Below are 23,443 nucleotides of genomic sequence, written 5' to 3'. Positions count from 1 at the left end.
CCATCCAACTCAAGAGCAGGAGATGATGATGATGATGATTGTTGAGAGTTCTTAGAGGATCTGTTGACGCCAGGGTTCACTTGATGTTCATGAGCTCTAGATGAGCTGCAAAGGAGAGAAAAGAATGTTGCCAGAAAATTGTCAAAAGCTACTGAAAAAGCAAGCCATTACATCTTGCTCAAGAGGGAGAAAAATGTTTTCAATAAGATAGAGCACTGAGAATGATAGAAACATCTGGCCCATAGTCATGAAACAAATCTCATGCTGTTGTTTTGTTGCCTACGTAAGTCGGTGGCCTTTGGTAGCTCTGGTGTCAGAATGAAAGGGGTCAAAATACAGAGTGACCTCACTGCCTGATGAAACATCAATTCCAACATTCAGAAACCGAGTGCAGCAGCATCCTCAGCACACAAGTGTTTAGCTTAAAATAGATATAAATGAATGAATGTATATATGTATACAAGTACACACATATATTATTATTATTGTTATTATTATCATCATCATCATTTATGGTCTCCTTTCATTATAAATTTATTTCACTGGGCATCCTCTGGAGGCCAAGAGTAACAAGGACACTTTTGTTTTGCTATACATGCTAAAATCATCGCCACATTTATTCCATTTTAGATGGAGAGTGCTTTCCGTAGTATATGGGCTGTACCCATCAAGGTTATCTTTTTGTAGTTCACGGAGATTGGAGTTACCAGGGAGTTGCTTAATATACTTCTCAGCTTCCTTCTTCATCATTCCCAGTGTACCAATTAGTACTGGTATTATCATAGTACTATGCTTCCACATTTTTGTGATTTCAATTTACAGATATTTATCGTGAGAAAGCTTTTCATATTCCTTTCTTGAAACATTTTGATTTTATAGGAGAGACATATTAACAGAAAAGTTCCTCTGTTGTAGTCCTTGATCACAATGTCTGGTCTCTGTATTAGGAGGTTCCAAAGGATAGAAACGCCCTCGATATTTCCTACATCCTCTGGATGGTGCCTGTACCACTTTCATTGGATTTAATTTTGTAGTATTTACAAACATTCCAGAGGATGTACTTCCCTAGTCTGTCATGTCTTATGAGGTACACCTTTCAGCGAGGACTGGTCAGCCAAAAACAACATGATCAATTGTCTCTGAATTTTCCACAAATTCTGCAAGGGAGTGGGGTGTCAGAGCCATCTTTAAAGATGTTTGCATGGTAGTGTCTGATAGGTAAGCTCTGGTCTTGCACTGCAATAACAAAACCTTCTGTTTCCCCTTTCAGGCCTGTCACTTGTAGCTATTGGCATGTTAGATTTTGATCAATATCTGTCTTGGACAGGCGGTTAGGATATTTTCCATTCAGGAGTTTGCCTTTCCAGTTGTCTTCGATATTATTCATGCAAACCTTCTTTGCTTTTTGTTTGATGTTTTTTGCATCACTGATAGGTTTGTCACCATTTGGATATCATTGGTCTTTCTGATTGCTAATTTCTAAATCAGGAGAAGCAATGATAGTTCTGTCAGTATTTGGGTGTCTTTGATCATTCTTATTGTTAACTTGTAGGCCAAGAGACTTTTTAAATTTCTGATCAAGTTTCATGTCTGAATTGGAATCTTCATGCTTCAGCGCAGTTTGTAAAAGCACATTACTTGTTTCAAGGCCTTTTATTGCTGATTTGAAGGATTGTTCGAGCTGTATCAGGCATCTTGCACCTATATTATTTTTTTTTTTTTGAAACGGCTAGATTCAGCCCCATGCAACTTATACTTTTGAAGGCTTCTTACAGAAATCTGATGCTCCATTCAATGTTGAGAGTTTCTTTCTGGAGGTTACAAAGTCTTCACAGGAAATGAGACAATGGGGTGGAATTCTTTCTCTCACTACATCTAAACAAATGCACATGCTACATGTACTTTCTCTTCAAGTCATAGGCCATGATGCCCATGTAGTGCTTTGTGATACCATTGGATGGTGTGCGGGTGGCGCTGTAGACTACAGCCCCTGAGAAGCAGAATCTTCCCAGAGGACAGCTGCTAGGGTTTTGGAAATTACCGGTTCGGGTCAGCAGTTTTGAAGGTACATGTTTGTATTTGTTGTAATCTACAATGTTAGAAGCAATGTTGCCTAAGCAGAAGTATCTTACCTTGATAGTACATAGGCTGAAATGCTTATATTGGGTTGTCCAGAAAGTTCGTGCCGATTTTTAAAGGAAAGAAAAAGGTCAATAAATACTTGTCATTACATTTTTAATCAACCAAATATGAACCATTTTGTTGCAAAATGTGTCTCCATCTTTCCTTTAACTTGAAAATACCCTCTTCCAGGAATTGAGGTGGTTTCATGGCAAAGAATTCATCAAGGTATCTTTTTACGTCATCCAAGGAATTGAAATTTTTACAATTAAGACTATTCTGCAGAGACCTGAATAAGTGGAAATCCGAAGGACCAATATCTGATGAATATGGAGGGTGGGGTAACACATCCCAGCTGAGCTGCAGCAATTTTTGTCTGGTTCCCAAAGAAATGTGCGAACTTGCATTATCATGTTGGAAAACAACACCCTTCTTGTTGGCCAATTCTGGACATTTCTTTTGAATTGCTGCTTTTAACTCGTCCAGTTGTGTGCAGTATTTCTCAGAATTAATTGTCTGGCTACTTGGGAGAAGCTCATAGTACAGAATTCCTTTCCAATCCCACCCGACACAAAGCAAGATTTTTTAGGATGAAGACTCGCTTTTGGGGTGGCTCATGTCACTTTCTCTGAACATTTCGGTAGATAATCCATTTCTCATCACCTGTCACAATTTGCTTTAAAAAAGGCGCGTTTTCATTCCGTTTTTTAAGCGAATCACATTTGAAATGTGACCCAAAAGGTTCTTCTCACTCAACTCATGTGGTACCCAAACATCGTAGCGATTTGTGTACCAAAGCTTTACCAGGTGCTCATGAATGATGGATTTTGATAGGTTGAAGCTTTTTGCCAATTCTCGGGTTGCTCAATGTGGCTTATTCTCAATTAATGACTTGATTTGGTCATTATCTGTTGTGAATGATCTGCTTGATCGCTCTTTATCTGGTTCGGAACCTTTTGAACCACTTCCGTACAGTTCTTTCGGATAAAGAACATCACCATAAACTGCGCATATTTCTTTGGTTGCTTGTGAAGCATTTTCCCTTTACGGAAAAAGAAAAGCATCAAGTGCTGTAAATGAACTTTCTCATCTTCTATTTTAAAGGGTTACAGAATTAACACAAGTTATAGGAACATAAACTTTCTTCCACAAAAAAATAGCTTAAACTGTGCTCTAAATGGAGATGTAGTCAAATCCTATTTTATGGACTCAACCATGTTCTAAAATTAGTCGAAAGGTAAGCTGCAATAAATCGGCACGAACTTTCCAGACAACCCAATAGTACTAATGTACCCAGGGGAAATGCTTCTTAATCGATGACAGGAAGCTTCTAGCGATGTTGGTGAAAACTTCTCAGTTAAAGGGTGGGTTGGACCAGATTATCTTTTTCTTTCTGGTTCCTTGATAGCAGGGGTGGATATTGGCGGAGGAGGAGTCCTCTATACATGCTAACGTCTCAGAGAATCCACTCCTCTAATGCGTCATTGTAATGGAGTGAGGGTGGTCCAGTTAAAGATTTACCTATTGGCATTAGATATTCTTCTGCTAAAACCTGAAACTAGGCTTCTAATTACAGCAGTGGGGATTTGAGCTTCAGTACATGTACACAGTTTTCTCACTGAACTTCCTATAAGGGTTGTACTTGCCTGTCTTCAGGTTTAGGTCCATGTCTTGGAAGTTAACCATGACCAAGTTGTTGGTGACTGTTATGGATGGCTGAATTCTTTGAATATTTTTATCAGATCCTTCCTAAAATTTTTCCATAGCATAGCCATTCAAATGGCTTGAGATTGTTAGGCTATCATCCTTGAAAAGGGCCGACCTGTGTGGGTGTTTGCGTTTTTTGTGGTTTTCCAAGATGAATAACTCAACATGGTCAGCGATCTCAGCTCTATCATAGCTTCCCATAAAGCATTCAATAGTGTATCACCTTTTTTCTTCACCCAGAAGAAATTATCTTGATCCACATTTGACTTTCAAGCATTCATGATCATTCTGAAATTGATATCACATATACTGGTGAATTGCTTAGCAAAATCTGGGTGCCTTCAGAAAAAGAGGTTTTGATATAGAAGGGTAGAGGTTGGCAATGTCACACTGCATGAATCTGCAGGCTAATATAGTCTCGATGCCACTGAGCCAGTCAGTCACAGCTGCACTAAAATTTCATTGAATCAGCCCTGTGACCCTTCAAATAACTGAGTTGATAGCATCAAGTATGTGCTTACATACAATTGGGGTGGGAGAAGAAATTGGGTTTGTGATCCACAAGTGTAATATGGGCTGGGTTACAGAATGAAGTGGTCCATGCAGTCCTCTATACCAAGAAGGATGGCTAGCTCCTTTGTTTTTTTATATTTATGTCATTGTACGTGGAGGTACTAGTTTTCCTCTATGTCTTGGTGATCATGTTTGTGAAGAGTCTTGTATGTATGGAAGTACTTGCTTAGTAAATATCTTTGTTTTGCCTGTGAGGATGTGTACATTGAGCAATTGCTTAATTTTTGCTGTATAGTTATTTAAAGGTTTGAAGAAGGGGTTAGAATGATACCAAAACCTTTCCTTCTTCACAGTGTTCCATAAGTCAGCTTTGAAGCACTCAATGCACTTTATCTGGGGAGAGCACTTTCAGGATTTAATGCTGAACTTGTCTTTGGGTTTAGTGGTAGGTAGATTCTCAAAGGAGAAAGTAGCCCAGAGCATAAACTTGATGCCACTTTTGGTCTCCTCCGTGAGACATGTTAAATAACATTTCTTTGGTAGTATCTGTATGTTTTTCAATGAGCACAGCAGCAGTTGTCTCTCCATTGTAAACTGTTTATCAGACATTTGTGGATCAAACTCAACAGAGTCTGGAGCAACTTATACAGTGGATGGAAAAACAAAAGAAAGAAGCACTCTACATATTTAGTAGGAGTTACATACATTATCTAAAACAGTTTGATTAGACTACATGAAACACAAAGTTTTCTCGGCTTCTTGCAGAAACAGCTTATCAGGCTCAGTTGGCCAAATAGAGATGTCCAAGAAGTCCAAGGTTGTTACTGCATTGTTCAAGGTGGATCGCATGTTATTAGAAGAAATTTAATGAAACATGTAATGCAGAATAAATAATACTAAAAATTTTCCAGTCTTCTGTTTTGACATACTCTTCAAAAGTATTTTATAGTATTCCCCAGTATTTGCAACTCCCATGAAAAATATATCATCTACAAATATACTTTGAAATAATGTTGTATGCAAATGTGCTTGGTGAGGATGCATGCTATAAAATAAATTTGTGGGTGTGTTTGTACAAATTTATTTTTCAGCATTTAAATTTTAATTGCATCAAGATTTATATCCCAAGTATTACAGAAACATATCATTTCCTTTCAGTTTTCTTTGTCTTGAACAATTAAATAAGTTAAATTTATAATATTAAAGTAATTGTCTTTCTTTCTGTTTTTGCTTAATTTTCAGGTGAAAGGGTAACAACTTTACAAGAAGTCAAAACTGAATTGTTAGACTTTTATAAATGCAAACAGCATTATAAGTTTATCACAGAGGCTGTTGTGTGTAGCAATAACAAAGAATTCTATCAACCAACCTGTTATGTGAGTAATTTACTATTCTCTCATGCAACTTAGAATTAAGTAATTTCTAATGGACTTCTAATTTTAATGCACATATGATGAGTTGTTGTTTATTAGTGGGTATGTACATAATGAGTATACAAGACCTGGTCATACCATCTAGCCCTGGTGAATACCAATGGCAATGTCATCGTCACAGAAATTGCTTACCTTCAATGCTGGAAAGAGCACTTCACCCTACCTCTTCATCATCCACCTGTCACAATCAGTCCCAACCTAACCATCAATGCTGGCACAGCCACAACCAAGGACACCTGCAGACACAATCCTGTCGCTCCTGACAAAGTCAGTGCTGCCTCAAGAAGCTCAACAACTGCAAAACCCCTGGAGTCTTCACTATCACCGTGGAGATGTTGAAAGCAGGAGGAGAAAACATAATCTAGAGTAGTTCACTCACATCATCAACTATGTTTGGATGTCAGAGTGGCTCCTAAATGACTGGATCCAGAGCATCATTCCTGCCTTCTGGGAATGAAAGAGTGACAAATTCATCTGCAGCAACCACAGAGGCATCACCCTTCTCTCCATCCCAAGCAAGATCTTCACCAGGATCCTCTTCAACCATGCTCTTCCTGCCATTAGAAGCAGATGTCACTCATATCAAGTCAGATTCATGCTAAATTTATCTACCCTGGCCATATTTTTGCCCTTCACTTCATTATTGAAAGATCTTGGGAGTTCTGTAAAGATTGCCACCTCTGCATTGCTTTTGTCAACCTCAAAGCAGATATAAAGTAGTCGACCATGCATCCCTCCATTCTCCGCTATGGACCAGAAATGTGGCCCCTCACAAAAACCTTAGCAAAGAGGATCAATAGCTTTGATAGCAAAGTCCTGAGAACCATCAAGAACATCAGGTGGCACCATCACATTTCTAACGAAGACCTACATGCCCACATACATACATAAACACATATATATCATGAACTTCGTAACCTCGGTATGAAATAGTTTTTTCCCTAGGTTTTTTTTTTCGGGTGCATTCAACATTATTTCATCTCCAAAGATTTGGCTGCTATTTCTAGCATGCCCTACTACTACGTAACAGGTATTTGTGTTAAAGGATCCAACAAACCTGTTGCGTGGTAGCAGGGCGTGCAAGGAATAGCAGCCAAACCTTTCCTATTCTAGAGGAAAGGAGCTGTTTACGCATGATTTCGATGTCACATTCGTTGAAAGCATGCAAAATAACCTGGAAAAGAAAAGACCCACAAAACAAAACTCCATTGCTGGGAAACTGAGATTCCCAGTGACCCAACAGGTCATGGGTAGTCTAGTACATATATATATATTAGATTGGTGCATAATTATTGCAGCTTTTTTTCAATAAATTTTATTTAACAAAAAATTTAAACAAAATGCCAAGCAGAAATTGAAGTAGATGGTGAATATGCTCCTGAGTAATCGTTCAAAGATGTTTTTGTTAAATGTTGATAAAATATTTTTAAGGATTTAATATATAGGTAAGAAAAATGGAATTAAAAAGCCCAGTAGACACACAATGTAAAGGAATAAGGTTAAATTTTAATGAGTAGATACCAGTAAATGTATGTAGAATACAAATCTCAGATAAATCCTTATGTATGACAGGTTAATGCAATATATTTGTTTTTTATGTTAGGTTTTATTTTTATTTTTCATATGTAGATTTCAAATTGTCAAAAGATATGGAATTAGTATGATAATTTTTATATTTTATTTTTATAAACTAAATTAGTTATTCAATGATGTCACTCTTGGTTGAATGAATGAATGTCTAAAGTTAAATTTGGTTTGGCGTTTCTTTTCGTTAGCATTTTTTAACAACTAAAATTCTTTCAGAGGTTCAGTTAGAATTTTACGAATTTGGATTACCATGATAATATTGTGTTGACATAAATTTTCATACTTATCATTATCAATTTTAATAAGATTAAGCATATTTATATGTGTATATATGAATACGTGTGTGTGTGTGTGTGTGCGTGCGTGCATGTGTGTGTATATATATCTACTATATATGTGAAAAATTGGTGTATGTTTGTGGCATTGTTAACTAACTCCACCTGTATCGTTTTATTGATTTTGTTGAAATTTGACACGTGAGTAGAACTCATGTCTGGAAACCTCGTGACAAAATCGATAATACGGCCCCTGGAAGATACCTTGATATCTACCACATATAAATAATTTTTTTAAACACCCAAGGGAAATAACCTATAGCACCTGTACAATATTTTTTTAAAACACTCAAGGAAAATAACCCATTTCATTGTTTATGTCCAGTTACTTTGAATATTGATTTTTTGTGCATCCTATTTCTAATTTTTGCAGACAATGTCACTTTTATACTTTATTTGACACATGAGTAGAACTCATGTCTGGAAACCTCATGACATACTTAGATTGTTGAAAAAAATCGATAATAGAGCCCTTCCAATGGATCCTTCTATCTACTACATATTACTAATACCTTATTTAAACAAGCCAAGGGAAATAACCCATACCACCTGCAGATTTTAGCGAAGTGATCAATATTTCATTCTTACGATCAGCTGACATAATTTTACATTTCACTACTCACAGTTTTGAACTGCTAAACATTATTATTGCACTTCCTTAAATTGAATCTTAAACCTTAAAAACTTCATTCATGCATTTCTATACATACATACTTTTTTGAATGGCCATTACTCCAATAATTCTGCATTTTTACAGTTACCCTTTTTCCATGACAGCTGATAAATATTTTATTCCACAACATATTTGTAGTGGCTTCGTGCAGGCATCGCAAGGATTGGATCCTCGATTGCCAAATTTCACTTAACACTTCAACAGCGCTTTTCTCACAGTAAAACAATAGTTTTTCTGTTAATGACAGCAGTAATACCTTTCCCAGATGCCTTTGCTAAGCAGAATAATGTCTTTGCCTCTTGCCAACCTCCAACAACCTTTCTCACCAAGCTCTCACAATCTTTCTCACCAACCTCAAAAAACCTCTCTCGCAAATCTCCAACAATCTCTCCCTCCTCCAGCTGACAGTTTTTTGTACTTTTTCATGATGGAAAATACACCTTTTGTGCAGTTATAACAAAATTGCTTTCTTATATCAGAGTAATAAGGCATTTCAATAGAACATCTTTACCCTTGAGAATTAGGTTAAATTCTTGATGATGAAATTTCATACAGAATCAGTAGGGCTAGCAGTGCTTTTGGTAGGCTTGATAGGCCTCTGTGGAAACAACATAATATATCTTCACAAATTAAAGTAAAAGTATATAACACATGTGTCCTCCCATCTTTGTTATATGGAAGTGAGGCATGGGTTGTTTACCGTAGACAGGTAAGGCAAGTGGAATGATTTCATCAATATTGTCTGAGAAAAATTTTGGAGAGAAACTGGAAAATGGCCATTAATAATGTGGAGGTGCTTGAGAGGAAGTGGCAGTTGAAGTATAGAGTCAATGATTTTGCAAAGACGTTTGAGGTGGGGAGGGGAACATTTGGGAAGGATGAGTGATGAGCAACTGCACAAACAGCTATTGTATAGTGAGCTGGAAGATGGCAGGAGACCTAATACAGACAGGAATTACAGCTGGTAATTGGGAGAGGGAGGCACAAGACCATGATGGTTGGAGGAAGATAGTGCATGATGGTTGTTCAAGGTTTGAGAGAGAGAAAGTGAGGTATGAGAGAATTAGGAGTGGGCTTAGAAGGGAGGAACCTGTGCAAAGTAAGAGAGTGTTGCTTTTTATGTGTGTGGTTTGTGGGCAGAGGAGTCATGCAGGACTGGTGAGCCATCAAAATTCTCATACAAATCGACCCATGATAAACAACGATGTAGATATTAAAATTCATTACAGAACGTGTGTAAAATGTGGATACCATTTTTGGTATCCTGTACCCATATATGCATGTATATATACATTTAGATGTAGGTATGTACATATATGTATGTATATATGCATATGTTGTATTTATTAATTTGTTATTACACGACAGAACACATGCATCCATTTCTAAGTAAGTTTGTTTCTATATATAATTATTTGAGGGAATATTATTCCTAACTTACAGGGAAAAATTCAATTTAGAAATACTAAATCAAATTTCACAAAATATAATATATATATATAAAAATTAGAAAAAAAACCACCTTTTATCAATTCAAAATGAACAATTAAATTACATCATCTAGAAAATTACATATAACAGAAATATTAAAATTAAAATAACAATAATATACCGACAATTAAGTAAATTTCAAAATAATAATAAAAACGTATATATTTGGTAGAATAACGACACGTGTTTCATGGCTATATTTAAGAAATGATTATACTAAAAAAAATTAATAGTAGTAGTAAAATCACTTCGATATAAATATAGCCACTCATCAAGTTGAAAATAAACTAGAATAATAAAATAATTAATTAATGAATATACTTCAATATATATATATATATATATATATATAAGATACTAAATATACATTAAGTGAAAACTAAAAACAATACTTAAATTATTCAATACTTTAAAATTAATCAATATACACAATGCTAGTACAAGCCATTAATATTGTAATCAAAATATGAAGTGGTTCAAATATAGACAAACTCATTAAATAAGCTAGCTATATAATTAATATATATGTGTAGTATCTATAGATTTAATATACCACTCTATAATATAGTTGACTAAATATCAATTAATATAATACCAAATTATCTTAAATTTAATGCTACTTAATAAATATACCACCTAATAATTAAATAATATATTGTCTAACAAAATTAATACTCAAATTAAATGTAATAAGTTAGATCCCTTTATAAAAAAAATCTAAATAAATAGATATAATAATTAATATCTATCTTAACTTATAACTATCAATATATATAAAAATGATATAATGGCGAAAATTATTTACTAATGGAAAGTAAGAAACATTTAAGCCCCAAAACTTAAAGAAAGGTGTAAAAATATTAGAACAAATGAACAATACACTATGAAGATATTCAACCACAACCAACAGTCCACTATAAATCCAGTCAATAGCAATAATATGATAACAACGATCAAAGTCAAAATAATACAAGATCCAAATAATATTGATAAACAAACTATGTTATGAAGTTCAATGATTAAATTAATCTATCTGGATTTTAAATGTATAAAAATATGTTTTAGCGTCTTATTAATATACCCAATGCTTTTACTAGTCATGAATAATACAATCAAAAATAGGAAATATTTCCTATTTCGTAACTTCGTAACATAGTTTGTTTATCAATATTATTTGGATCTTGTATTATTGCCTGAGGATTGCATCAAGTGGCTTCTAGTGGCAGAAGCATGAACTACAATGGGCATGTCTCACGGAGAACGTTTCTGGTTACTTTTGGGTACTCCCTCTTATAGACAGATAGATAGATAGATAGATAGATAGATAGATAGACAGACAGACAAACAGGCAGGCAGACAGACAAATAGATAGATAGATAGATAGATAGATAGACATGCGTACACATACATGCACATTCACACATACATATATGGAGGAGTTGGATAAAATAATGAAAGCACAGTGTGTAATTAAGTTTTATTGCATAGGTGCAGGAGTGGCTGTGTGGTAAAGAGCTTGCTTACCAACCACATAGTTCCGGGTTCAGTCCCACTGTGTGGCACCATGAGCAAGCATCTTCTACTATAGCCTCGGACTGACCAAAGCCTTGTGAGTGGATTTGGTAGATAGAAACTGAAAGAAGCCCGTTGTATAAATGTGTATATATATAAGCATGTGTGTGTATATGTTTGTGTGTCTGTGATTGTCCTCCCAACATCGCTTAACAACCGATGGTGGTGTGTTTACGTCCCTGTAATTTAGTGGTTCGGCAAAAGAGACCGATAGAATAAGTACTAGGCTTCCAAAGAATATGTCCTGGGGTCGATTTCATCGACTAAAAGGCAGTACTCCAGCATGGCCACAGTCAAATGACTGAAACAAGTAAAAGAGAGTACATAATATGAGGTAGGGTCAACTTTGGCATCAATATCAGCTTTAATACAACAAAACACCGACTTGTACAGATTTTGAATGGTTACTAGGGGAATTCTGAGCCATTCTTTAAGAAAAACTTGCTCTAGTTCTTTCACCAACAATGATACAGGGAAGTGGCTCCTTACTTGCTGCTCTAAAGTATACTATAAATGTTCAGTTATATTGAGATCTGGTGATTGTGGCCTACTTCACTTTTGTGCTATTCATACAAATTTTCAATAACACTAGCCTCTGTGAATCAGTACATATAATGGCCATAATCAGCTGAACTACTAAGAAAATCCTTTTGCATTAACTTTGCCATGTAGAACAACTAAAGAGCCAAGAGAATTCTGCCAAACGGTTGCCCAAATCATCACATAGCTACCTCCATGCTTCACAGCAGAAGTCTGTCAGGGTTGAGGGTTTATTTGAACTCTATCTGAAAATAAACTCACCCCAAAGTGGGAAAAATAATGAAAGATGATTCATGTGAAATGATATTGTTCCACTGAGCTATTGACCTCTTCTGATAGTCTAGACACCATTTTTATGTTTATCAATGTTAATGGGGTGCAGGAGAAGTTTAACAAGTGCAATCCTCCCATAGCATCCAGGTGTATGGAGGTCATGACAAATGGTTTTCTTGGTTACAGAGTTGACAAGGGAATGGTTTATATCTGTTGTCATTTTTGCTGCTGTAGCTTCATGGCTTTTAAACACAATATGTTTCAGTATTCTGCATGCCCACTATATGTGCTTTGCTTCCATCCAGAATTATAATTGCCAGGGATGGTTTTTAAATTTTGGAATGCCTACATGGTTTTCTAGACCATAACTCTCAAAATATTAAACAAATCCACAGCTTTAGTAACTGAAGCACCGGTGATCCATACTCCAACAATTTGTCGTCTTTAGATATCAAATAGGTCATGCATTTTAACTTATTTGACCATCTATTCATGAACTTCTCATCACCTGTCACAAAACCACCTCCCCAAATACTACTCCTCCTTTAGTTGAGATTGCATCTGGCTGTAAAAGTCTGTCAGCAACCTCCACCCAACCCATGCAAGCATAGAAAAGTGGATCTTAAAATGATGATGATGAATGCAGTAATGGCTTATATCAATAATCTAATAGTTTGTCAGTTTTATAATGATATCTAAATATTCATAATTTTTTAATTCTTTCCTAGGGTGACAGTGGAGGTCCATTACAAGCACTCAATGCCCATGGTTTTTGGGTAGTATATGGTGTTACCAGTTTTGGTATGTCAGGCTGTAAACAAATTATATCAAGGCCAGGAGGATTTTCTTCTGTTGATTATGTAAAAACATGGATTAAGAAATATGCACATGTATAAATTCCATTCAAAATATCTCTTACTATGTTCAAAATTATTCTGTACTTAAATTAAATTGATTTCATTAACTGCTTAATCCTGCAATAATTGTCAAAGCTCACCTGGTGACTTAAATTTGTATCTCATTAAATGCTTGCTTCCTTTTAATTCTATAAGTTTTCTTTATTCATATCTATTCTGAGTTTAAATATACAAATGTATTCTTTTAATACCTTTAATTTAAAAGACTGATTTGCACAAAAATACTTTCAAACAAATGTATTCCATTAGCTGAAATAATCATAATGAACATTAACTTTAAAATAAATGACTGTAATTTTTAATTTAGAAACCATGCTGTCATGAGAACACACATGTATGCACACATGTCTACACCCCTCTCCACTCACATGTACACGTACACATATGCCTGCATGCATGCACACATGCACACACACACACACAAACTTCTTTCTAGAAGCTGCAATCACCTATAAATTGTTAAAGTATGTAATTTTAGCTAAAACAGTGTCCATAAGCAAAATCAGTTAAATATTTGGCACTGTAATTAGTAGCCATGTTTGTTTGTTTGTTTGTTTTGCTTTTGCTCTGCTTTATGTTTTTGCTTTGCTCTTTGTTTTTTAAGAGGTTGTTTTTATTTCTTGTCAACTTTGGTTTTAACTTTTATTTTACATAAACATTTTTAGAATTAATCAATTCACTTGTTATATGATACTTTACGTAATTTCTAACATTTATATTCATTAAAATTTTTGCAAATTATTTTCAATGATAAATTATTCAAAATCTTAAAATTAACATTTGTAATGATTCAAGATCTTTAATAAAACTTAATCAGCATGATATTTGTGTTTTATCTTAACATTTTATTTTGTAACCATTTTTGTCCCAATGCTGAGTCATTTAGACATTTCTATGTCAGTTATTAATACTCTATGATCGTTTTTGTTGATGAAAATTGTCAGATTTACAGTGTGCTATCTGGTGACCTGTATATGTGTCGAAGTTCCAAATTATTTTCACATCATTGTTTTCTAAGACAGGTGGATATTCATATCAGTATAGCCTGGACCTATGAGGTGGGTGGAAATTAGCTTCTGCATTATTTGAGTCCAAGACCTGGACAACCAATGAAGAACCCATGAACATCTGATGCTCTTCTTTCTCAAAAATATTAGGTTGGCAACTAAGTTCCTGCCGTTTTTTTAATTAAAATTTTTTTAAAGGTTTAATAAAAAATAACAACTAATTAATCAATAATGTATTCACCCTTGTTGTTTACAACTTCTTCCCAACATTCAACAAGATTTTCAACACCTCGTTGGTAGAAATCACCCGATTTCAACGCGAAAAATTGATCCAACCAAGCTCTCATTTCTGCATCAGTACTGAACAAAACTCCACGCATAGCATTTGAAAGAGGTTGAAAGAGGTGGAAATCCATTGGTGCCAAATCAGAAGAATATGGCAGATGTGGCAGCACTTCCCAGCCATGCGTTTGAATAGCTTCCTTGGTCATATTGGTGATATGAGGGCAGACGTTGTTGTGGAGCTGAAGAACTCCATGCTGCCAATTAGGTCTTTTCTCTTGAATAACCATGTTGAGTTGTTCCATCTGTTGGTTCTGTTCAAGCAATTCGTAATGGATAATCCCTTCTCAGTTCCACCATACACACAACATTGTTTTACATGGATGAAGATCTTGTTTCATGCACGGTGTCGCTTGTTTATCAGGGCTAAGCCATTCCTTAAACTGCTTCATATTGATGTACAGGCACCATTTTTGTCACCAGTAACAATTCAGTAAAGAAATCATTGTTTGGGTCCATGAGTTGAGTGGTGATGAGCAAGTAAACCAGCGGAGATTGTTGTTCGTTGATTTTTGTTGTCACTTAAAGCATGCGGAACTCATCCTCCATACTTCTGAACCTTTCTCAACGAATGAAGATGCTTCTCTATAGCAGTGTGGAAACATTCCATTTTCTCTGCCGGTTCCCTTGTCGTTTGATGAGAATTTTCGTGCAAAAGTTGGTTTAATCACTCTTCATCGAACTCAACTGGACAGCCAGAATGAGGTGCGTGTTTGAGGTCAAAATTTCCATTTTTGAACTTGGCATACCAATCACGAGTGGTTATTTCAGTTATGGCACCCTCTTCATACACAGCACAAATGTCACGAGCAGCTTTTGTGGCCTTAGAACCTTGATTAAAAGCAAAAAGAAGGTGTCGAAAATGGTCGTTTTTCTTAACTTGACATTCCATTTTAATAATCTGAAAATATGCAAAAATTAATTAAAATTAACTAGAAAAAACAAAATAGATTCAAAAATGATTCAAAAATAGAATTCTCAAAAAAATAGATTCCAAAATTTGAAAAGCCAATAAATTCCAAAACGTGCAAACTTAATTGCCAACTCAATAAAAGTTTCACAGCCCTTCTACTGTATTATTTTACAAAGGTATTTTCTTAGTTTTTTTTTTTTTTTTTTTTTTTTTACCAAGGTCTGTCTATTTTTATTATGAGAGGAACAGATCATATCATTTTGTGAAAGAATAAATGTTAATGTCTATGAACAAGGCTACCAGAAATGTCCAGATCTGGACATTGTGTTTTAAATTTTGTAAATCTGATCAAATTTGAATTATTCACACATCAAAAATTATCTTGATTTATGATCAATTTAAGACCCTACATGAATTCAGATAGATAGTTCCAAAACTGAAAGTTCTGTCCACAAATCAACCTTCAGAAAACTATAGTTTCCTTAATTATATTTAACTACTAATTTTGGTTTCTTCTCAAATTAGGAAGATAGACTACATTTCAGTTACAATTTAGACTGGTCTTTATGTAGGAAAACATGTGGATCAAAACAGCCTGAATTTTTATGGGAAATGTCATTGTTTAAATTGTAAAACAAAAATAGTTAGTGCATTCAATTTTATTTTTATTTTTTCAATTTCAAAATGATATACAGTCTATTTGTTTAAAAAAAAATCAATAAAAGGTAATTTTGAGAATAAAAGTTGTTGATAAGTGAAAAGTGAGATTGAACACACCTTAAATTTGAATGCATGATTCATGAAACAATGTGATATTATTAAAAGTTAACAGTTACCTGTTGAATTTACAGTGTAATACGCTAGCATTACTATAGCTAGAAAAAAATTATTCTAACTGAGGCTAAAAATTCACTGCACACTAACAGGTAGAAATTTTTATCTAAATAAGGTTATAAGTATTTTTATTCTTTTAGATGCTTCACAACCATGCATTCATCATTTGATACATTCAAATGTAGGTTATTGTTACATCAATAATATAGAGAAATGTTTGTTAGTGACAGAAGTAGTATTAGTTCAGAATAGCATTCTGTATATCTTACTAAACATTGATATACTGAAGAAAACTACAACAGTGTGGTATTCATGTATGCATTCTCAAGATGAATACTATGATGTTGTAGCTTTCTACTGTATATAGGTAGGTAGGTTGTTTTGGTTGTTTGTTTGTGTCTGTGTGTCTATGTCTGTGTGCTTCTGAATCTCTTTCAACATTGAGATAATGCAACACATACTTTACAAAAAGACTCTCACTATAACAACAGGTATTTGTTGTTGTCGAGAGAGAAATTTGTTGTTGTTGAGAGAGTGTGTGTGTGTGTGTGTGTGTGTGCAAGATGGATAGATAAGTAGACTGTTGTCAACAGAATAACCAATGAGACTTACACTATACAACAGTTTACTATTAAAACAAGTTATGTTCGTGATTAGCAAATATTTTTACTGGTAACATAATAGGTAAAGACCTAGTGTAATACATGGTAGATTAGGTTAGGTATGGATAGATTAGTTTATGAATACACACAAAAAGCTTTTCTTTACTAAACTGGCGATTGTTTTTTGTTAATTTAGATAGAGGATTTTTTCTAAACTTTCTAAATTCCACTGCATGTAAGCATTAATCTATTAATTAAGAAAATCATTTTATTATTTTTTTTGCTTCTTCTTTCTTTAATTTGAGGCCTAATTGAACTAGAATAAAAGGTTAAAAGACTTTATGGAAAGTTTATTATATTTAATTTTTTTCTTTTTAAAGCCCTACTCAATAGTACTCTGTGAATTGTGTTTCAGATAGGTTGAAACATCTCTGCTATCCCATTGTAAATTTTAAGCACTTTATTTGCTCACTCTCAAAATGAGAAAGTGGAATACTAATGATGAGACAGGGCCAGCCTTAAGCCAACTGAACCAATTGCTTCAAGTCGGGCCCTGCACCCAAGGGGGCCTTATGCTCAAGGAGGCCACATCATATACTACGACATTTTATGAAGGTAGTCTCCTTGAAGTTTACAAAAATCTACATAAAAATACATACTTTCTACACTTTAGTAACACAAGATACCAAAAGATAAACCCATTCACCCAAAATTGCTTGGGTTAGCCTTACCTGGATTTTGAGTGTAAAGGTCAAATGTGTGCATGTATGGGTGTATGTAAATGTTTGGGAGCGTTTATGGGCATGTTTGGGAACGTTTATGGGCATGTTTGGGTAAAATATTCATGTGTGTGAAAGTATGTATGTGGTTGTTTAAGTGTACGGTGAATTGTATGTATATACATATGCGTATGTTTGTGTAAGTTGCTATAAATATACTTTGTATATGTTTAATTTTGGGAAAACTATATTTCAATAAAGTGTGTCAATGTCCACATTGGATTTTAATAGCCTACAAAATAATATTCATTATTTACATTACTTACAATTGACAGCTATTTGTCCTCATCTTGTTTGTTGGTAACACATTTCGGTTGATATACCCTCCAGCCTTCATCAGGTGTCTTGGGGGAAATTTCGAACCTGGGTTCTCATTCCTAAGGTATTTTTTTATATTGTTGTTGTTGTTCAGGTCACTGCCTAGAATCAAACTCGGAATATTGGATCAACACCTCTAAAACCAACCCTATGGCTGCGATATGTTGATGACACCTTCATACTCTGGTCCCACCAGGAAGATGTCCAAGTGCTGTTAGATCATGTGAACTCAATAAAGCCATCCATACAGTTCGCAATGGAAAAAGAAAATGACAATTAGCTAGCATTCCTGGACATATTAATAACACACACCATGTACGGATTCAGGACATCTGTATACTGCAAGCCGACCTTCACTGGACGATACCTCAACTTCAACTCCCACCATCCATACAGTGTAAAGAGAGGGATTGCTCAGTGCCTAAAACATCGAGCAATGAATATAAGTAGCAATCTTGATACCCACCATGAAGAAATGATCAAGCTCACTAACAATATATTAAGCAACAACTACCCCAAAAGCATACTCCACTCCAATTACGAAGAAAAGAAGGGATGAAACCAATAAACTGTCCGCAGTCTATCTACCCTATGTGAAAGGCCCCTCCGAAAAGATACAAAAGATATGTTGCCCATATGACATCAGGACAGTATTCAAAAATAAAACAACACTTTGCAAATATCCCCTTTGAGTAAAACCTCCAGTAGAAGAGGATATGACTAAGAACTATGTATACTCCATCCCATGCAGCTGTAGTAGGTTATACAAAGGTGAAACATGCCACCCACCTCAAAATATGTGTAGAGGAACATCACAAAGCTGTGAATGTGGAGTTATTGATAAATCGGGCATAGCTGATCATGTATGGAAAAATGGAGACCATCACCCCCAGTAGGATGAAGTTAAAATAATAGACAGAGAACACCACTGGAAAATATGAAAACTAACAAAAGTAGCACATATGCTAGGACACAACAACCTCCTAAGCAGACTGAGTGCAGATATGAACAGCATATGGGAACCAGTATTAAGGAAGGATAGGAGAATATTAGATTAATAAGCCCTAAAATTCACTTTGTAATTGTCCACGGGCATATGGCGTAGTGGTTAAGAGCACGGGCTATTAACCCCAAGATTCCGATTTCGATTCCAGGCAGTGACCTGAATAATAATAATAATAACATCGAAAAATACCTTAGGAATGAGAACCCAGGTTTGAAATTTCCCCCAAGACACCTGATGAAGGATGGAGGTTATATCAGAGGAAATGTGTTAACAACAAATAAGACAAGAACAAATATCTGTCAATTGTAAATAATGTACATATTTCCACATCTCTAAAATATAGAAGTGTATTAAAATAATAATCATTCCACGTTATAATTTTTATTGACGAAAATAGACCAATATTTCTCAAGATTTCACTTTAACTCAACTATCTATTGAGGATGCTTTGAAGCCCAAAATAGTGGAGGGTAGTCAGTAATAATTGAGTGTCAAAAACTTCTCGCACTCCAAATGACTCAAACTAGAAAATCAGTGATATAAAAAAACTCTGCATTTGAATTTCTCAATGGAAAAACTTTTGTGCACAGTATGTAACAGTAATTGAGACGACTGAGCATCAATATTCCTTCAGGATTTGTAGAAGGTTCATTGTTCGAAGATGTACTTGATCTTCACTATATGCACGGCATTCAATCATTGTGTAAGATGGCTGTCAAACATGAATAGTTATTACGATGATGCGTACGAGGTCGTCAGTTTTTGTGGGGGTTCAGGATCACCAGTTATTGTTCGAAGGTCTAGAATAGGGCTGGCCATCTTGAGGCCCGCAGACTGCATGCAGCCCACAGACCATATGCAGCCCACAGACTTTTATCTTATGGCCCAATTGATACTTTCTTATAAATAGGTTTATTTAAACAAACATTTTAAAAATTTTATCAAAAATTAAAGATTGTAATGAAAAGTAAAAAAGAAAGATACTACTGTTTTTGCAACGATAATATTTCATGTTGAAACAACGATCATTCGTACATAGGTGTCCAGTCAATGTCAATTCGTTGACCACAGTTTGTCATCGTTTAATTTGTCCCCAGTCAATACGTCATTGGTCAATTTGTCCCCAGGTGAATTTGTCGTCAGTCAGTTTGTCAAGATCATAGGAAAAATGGAAGAATGAATATCTGAACTTAAAGAAAAGAAACCTTTATTTTTAGTGACCCACGGTGTCGAGTTGGCCAGGACTGGTCTAGAGTCACCCTCGGTTTTACTAAAGAGTGCTGTAAGTACAAACACAAATCACATACACATTTCTAACTCTACACATACACGCTCACTGTTTATACAAGTCACTCACAAACTAAACAAACACCAATCACATAGTATTTAAATTACTTAAATTAAATTAATAATAATAATATTGATGATGACAATGATGATGAAGATTTTTCTCCGTTGCTGCCCTTGATCTTTTGCAAAAGGCGGTAATGGTTAGCTTAAAATCTCGATGCAAGCACAGAGATTGGAGTGAAAGTAAGAAACAGTTTAAAAAAGATCTGATGTGACACTAATGAATGTCGGTGCTTATACATTGATTTATCTTTATATATATAAAACTGAGAATGTGTGTCTGTCTGTGTGTTTCCCTAAAACTTGAGAACTACACAACCAATTTCATTCAAATTTTACACATGCCTTACTTAGGGTCCGGGGAGTGTCATCGGCAAAAAAATGTTTAACTTTTTGCCTCGGGCGAGCCCACAGCAATATCATATCTTCTCCACTACGATTCCCTAAAACTTGAGAACTACACAACCAATTCCATTCAAATTTTACACATGCCAGGAAAAAATTTTAAATGCACCCCCCCCACCCCGAAGTAGAGGTAGGCTGGATTGTAGCCACGCTTGTATTTTATGTGTAGATGTATATATAGATGTACATGTAATATGTACACATATATATACACATATATACATGCACTAGCACTATGACCCCGCAACGACGGGTCTTTAATGCTAGTATTCTATAATTCTTGTAATCTTTATTCCTTTTCCTTCCTTTCCTCTTTACCTTTTTTGCCTCTCTTTTTTCCCTCACTTTTTTAAACTTTTGTAATTTTCTTCTGTTCATTTTTGTTTCTTCCGGTTTACTTATTTCTTTACTTTTTCTGCTGTTTAATTTTGGTACACCACAAATTCTTCAGTTTCATTCTTCTCTTCGATGTTTTAATGGGTGCTCAAACTTGTTTCGCCATGTTCTCTTGAAACTGCTGAAGAACATCTGCCTATCCAACTGCACCTGGAATTGGCATAAACTGTTTTTGTTCCTTTTGGCTTCCCTCTACGTAATGAATGGGAATAGTGGATCCCTCATGAAACGGCATTTCGAGCTGTTCATCTCAGGTCGGTCATCAGCTCAACACCGAACAATGGTCGACCACCTTACTTAAAGAAGCCTGTTAATGCTAAATTCAGTGAATTTGACATTAAAGGGGCTGTTCGCCTTCTTTGCTCTCTGTCCTCCTACATCTCGTGTAACACAGACTCCCTTAACCAAATGAAGGAGAAAAATCCTCCAGTCCCTTCACTTAATTACCTACACTGGCCCGACATACCAAGTTTTCTACAACCTATCGTCACCATTGACAATGTCAGAAAGGCAATTGACTCTTTTCCAGCAGTTTCTGGCACCGGAATCGATGGCTTACGACCTCAGTATTTCAAGGATGGTATCTCCCTGTCAACTGGTGATGCTGAGCTTGAACTCTTGGAGAACCTAACACAGTTTATGAACTTGTTCTCGTCTGAGAATCTCCTTGCCTATATTCGTCTCCTGTTCTTTGAGGCCAACCTATTTGGTCTCACCAAGCCCAATGGTGACCTCCGCCCCATAGCAGCTGGTTGTACTCTGCGACGGCTCACAGCAAAAGTGTGCCTGTCCTCAATTTCTAACTGCCTGACTGAGGAATTTTCCCCTATTCAGTGAGGAGTGGGTATTAAGCTAGGTTGCGAGTAGCCTACTACCCATGCCACCAGGGCTTTCACAAACTTGCCCCCTGAGTCTCCAAAGGTCATCCTCAAACTTGACTTCAAGAATGCTTTTAACTCAATCAGTCAAGACATCATCTGTGCAGTAAGGAAGAAATCCCCCACCACCTTTCACTTTGCTTGAAGAGAACTTCAGGAGCTCTCCTACCTCACGTTTGGTGACCACCACATCCCATTTGCTTCTAGATTCCAACAGGGTGATCCTCTTGTTCCTGCCCTATTTGCATTGGGTATTGATGATGCCACCAAGATGGGAACCAACCTAAACCTAAATGCTTGGTACCTCGATGATGCTTGTTTTGGAGGCCCTCCTGACAAGGTGCTTGCAACTGTGAGGACAATGATCGAAGAACTTGGTCTTAGTATTAACAGCTCCAAATACTCTGGCTCCTCAACCAGCCAGCTTCTCATGAACACACTATTAAACTATTTGTTGACACTCTCCCCTCACCCGCAATTCCTCTTTCATCAGAGTGGTGATCCTTTGGAGCCCTAATTACTGACCTAGCTTTTGAGTCCATCCTTAAATCCAAATTGGCTAACCTCGAGCAACTTTGAAAAAACCTTGAAGTAATTGAACCCTTCCAAGGTTTTTTTTTATATATTTGGGAATTGCTTGTCAATTCCTAAGCTATTGTATTTGGTGAGAGTTAGTCCCTCTTACAAATTCCTGTCAACCCGCCATTACTTTGACGAACTGATCTTCAGGAAACTCGAATGCTTGGTCAATGTCAAACTCTCACTGGACTCCTGCAACCAAACTACTTTACCCAAACGGTTTGGGGGTCTAGGTCTGCACAAGTGCTCATCTTTATCTCTTCCTTGTTTTATTTTCTCCATCCACTCTTGCTTCCCATTGGTAGGCAACATCCTCTCCTCTCCAGCATGGACTAATTCCACAGGGAGATAGATGAAGCTCTATCACAGTAGAGAGCAATGAGTATGTCATTTCTGGTTACAGTAGAGGATAGACAGAAACAAAGAGTATGGGACAATCTGATTTCAGGTGCCACTTTCAACTCTCTCCTTGATCAATCTGATCAATTTTCAAGGTGTTGCCTACTTTCAGGTTGTGCAAAATTCTCAAGGTACTGGATTGATGCCCTGGCTGTGGCCAACATTGGAGATCTATTCAGTCTAGGGGACTGAGATGCCGCTGTAGTAGAACTCTCAACCCCACAGGTCTTCATGGTCTGTCTTGCTGCCTAAATGCTGGTCTCTTTGCTCATCACACTGAGCTAAACCTAATCATTAAGCAGGCCTTGGCTCAAATTAATATCCCCTCAGTTCTGGAACCATTGGGGTTATCCAGAAGTGATGGAAAGAGTTCAGATGGTCTTACTCTCTGTCTCTAGGTTAGAGGAAGGTGCCTCATTTGGATGCCACAGTCTGCAACCCCTTTTCTCATTCCCACATCCTAGATGCTGCAG

At 35.9% G+C, this 23,443-nt stretch overlaps 1 protein-coding gene across 1 annotated transcript in view; it reads left to right on the top strand.

The window, feature by feature from the left end:
* LOC115209480 overlaps window positions 1–13,986 on the top strand; it is a 447,652-nt gene extending 433,666 nt beyond the window's left edge. The window contains exons 26-27 of the mRNA XM_036501652.1: window positions 5,584–5,717; window positions 12,974–13,986. Of these exons, the coding sequence (XP_036357545.1) occupies window positions 5,584–5,717; window positions 12,974–13,141 (302 nt within the window). The 3' untranslated portion in view covers window positions 13,142–13,986. The remainder of the gene's footprint in view (window positions 1–5,583; window positions 5,718–12,973) is intronic.
* The last annotated feature ends 9,457 nt before the right edge of the window (window positions 13,987–23,443 follow it).

The sequence above is a fragment of the Octopus sinensis genome, linkage group LG3 (assembly GCF_006345805.1).
Source record: "Octopus sinensis linkage group LG3, ASM634580v1, whole genome shotgun sequence".
NCBI lineage: Eukaryota > Metazoa > Mollusca > Cephalopoda > Octopoda > Octopodidae > Octopus > Octopus sinensis.
Note: the sequence above shows the minus strand (reverse complement) of the source record. Positions and strands in the feature narration are given on the sequence as shown.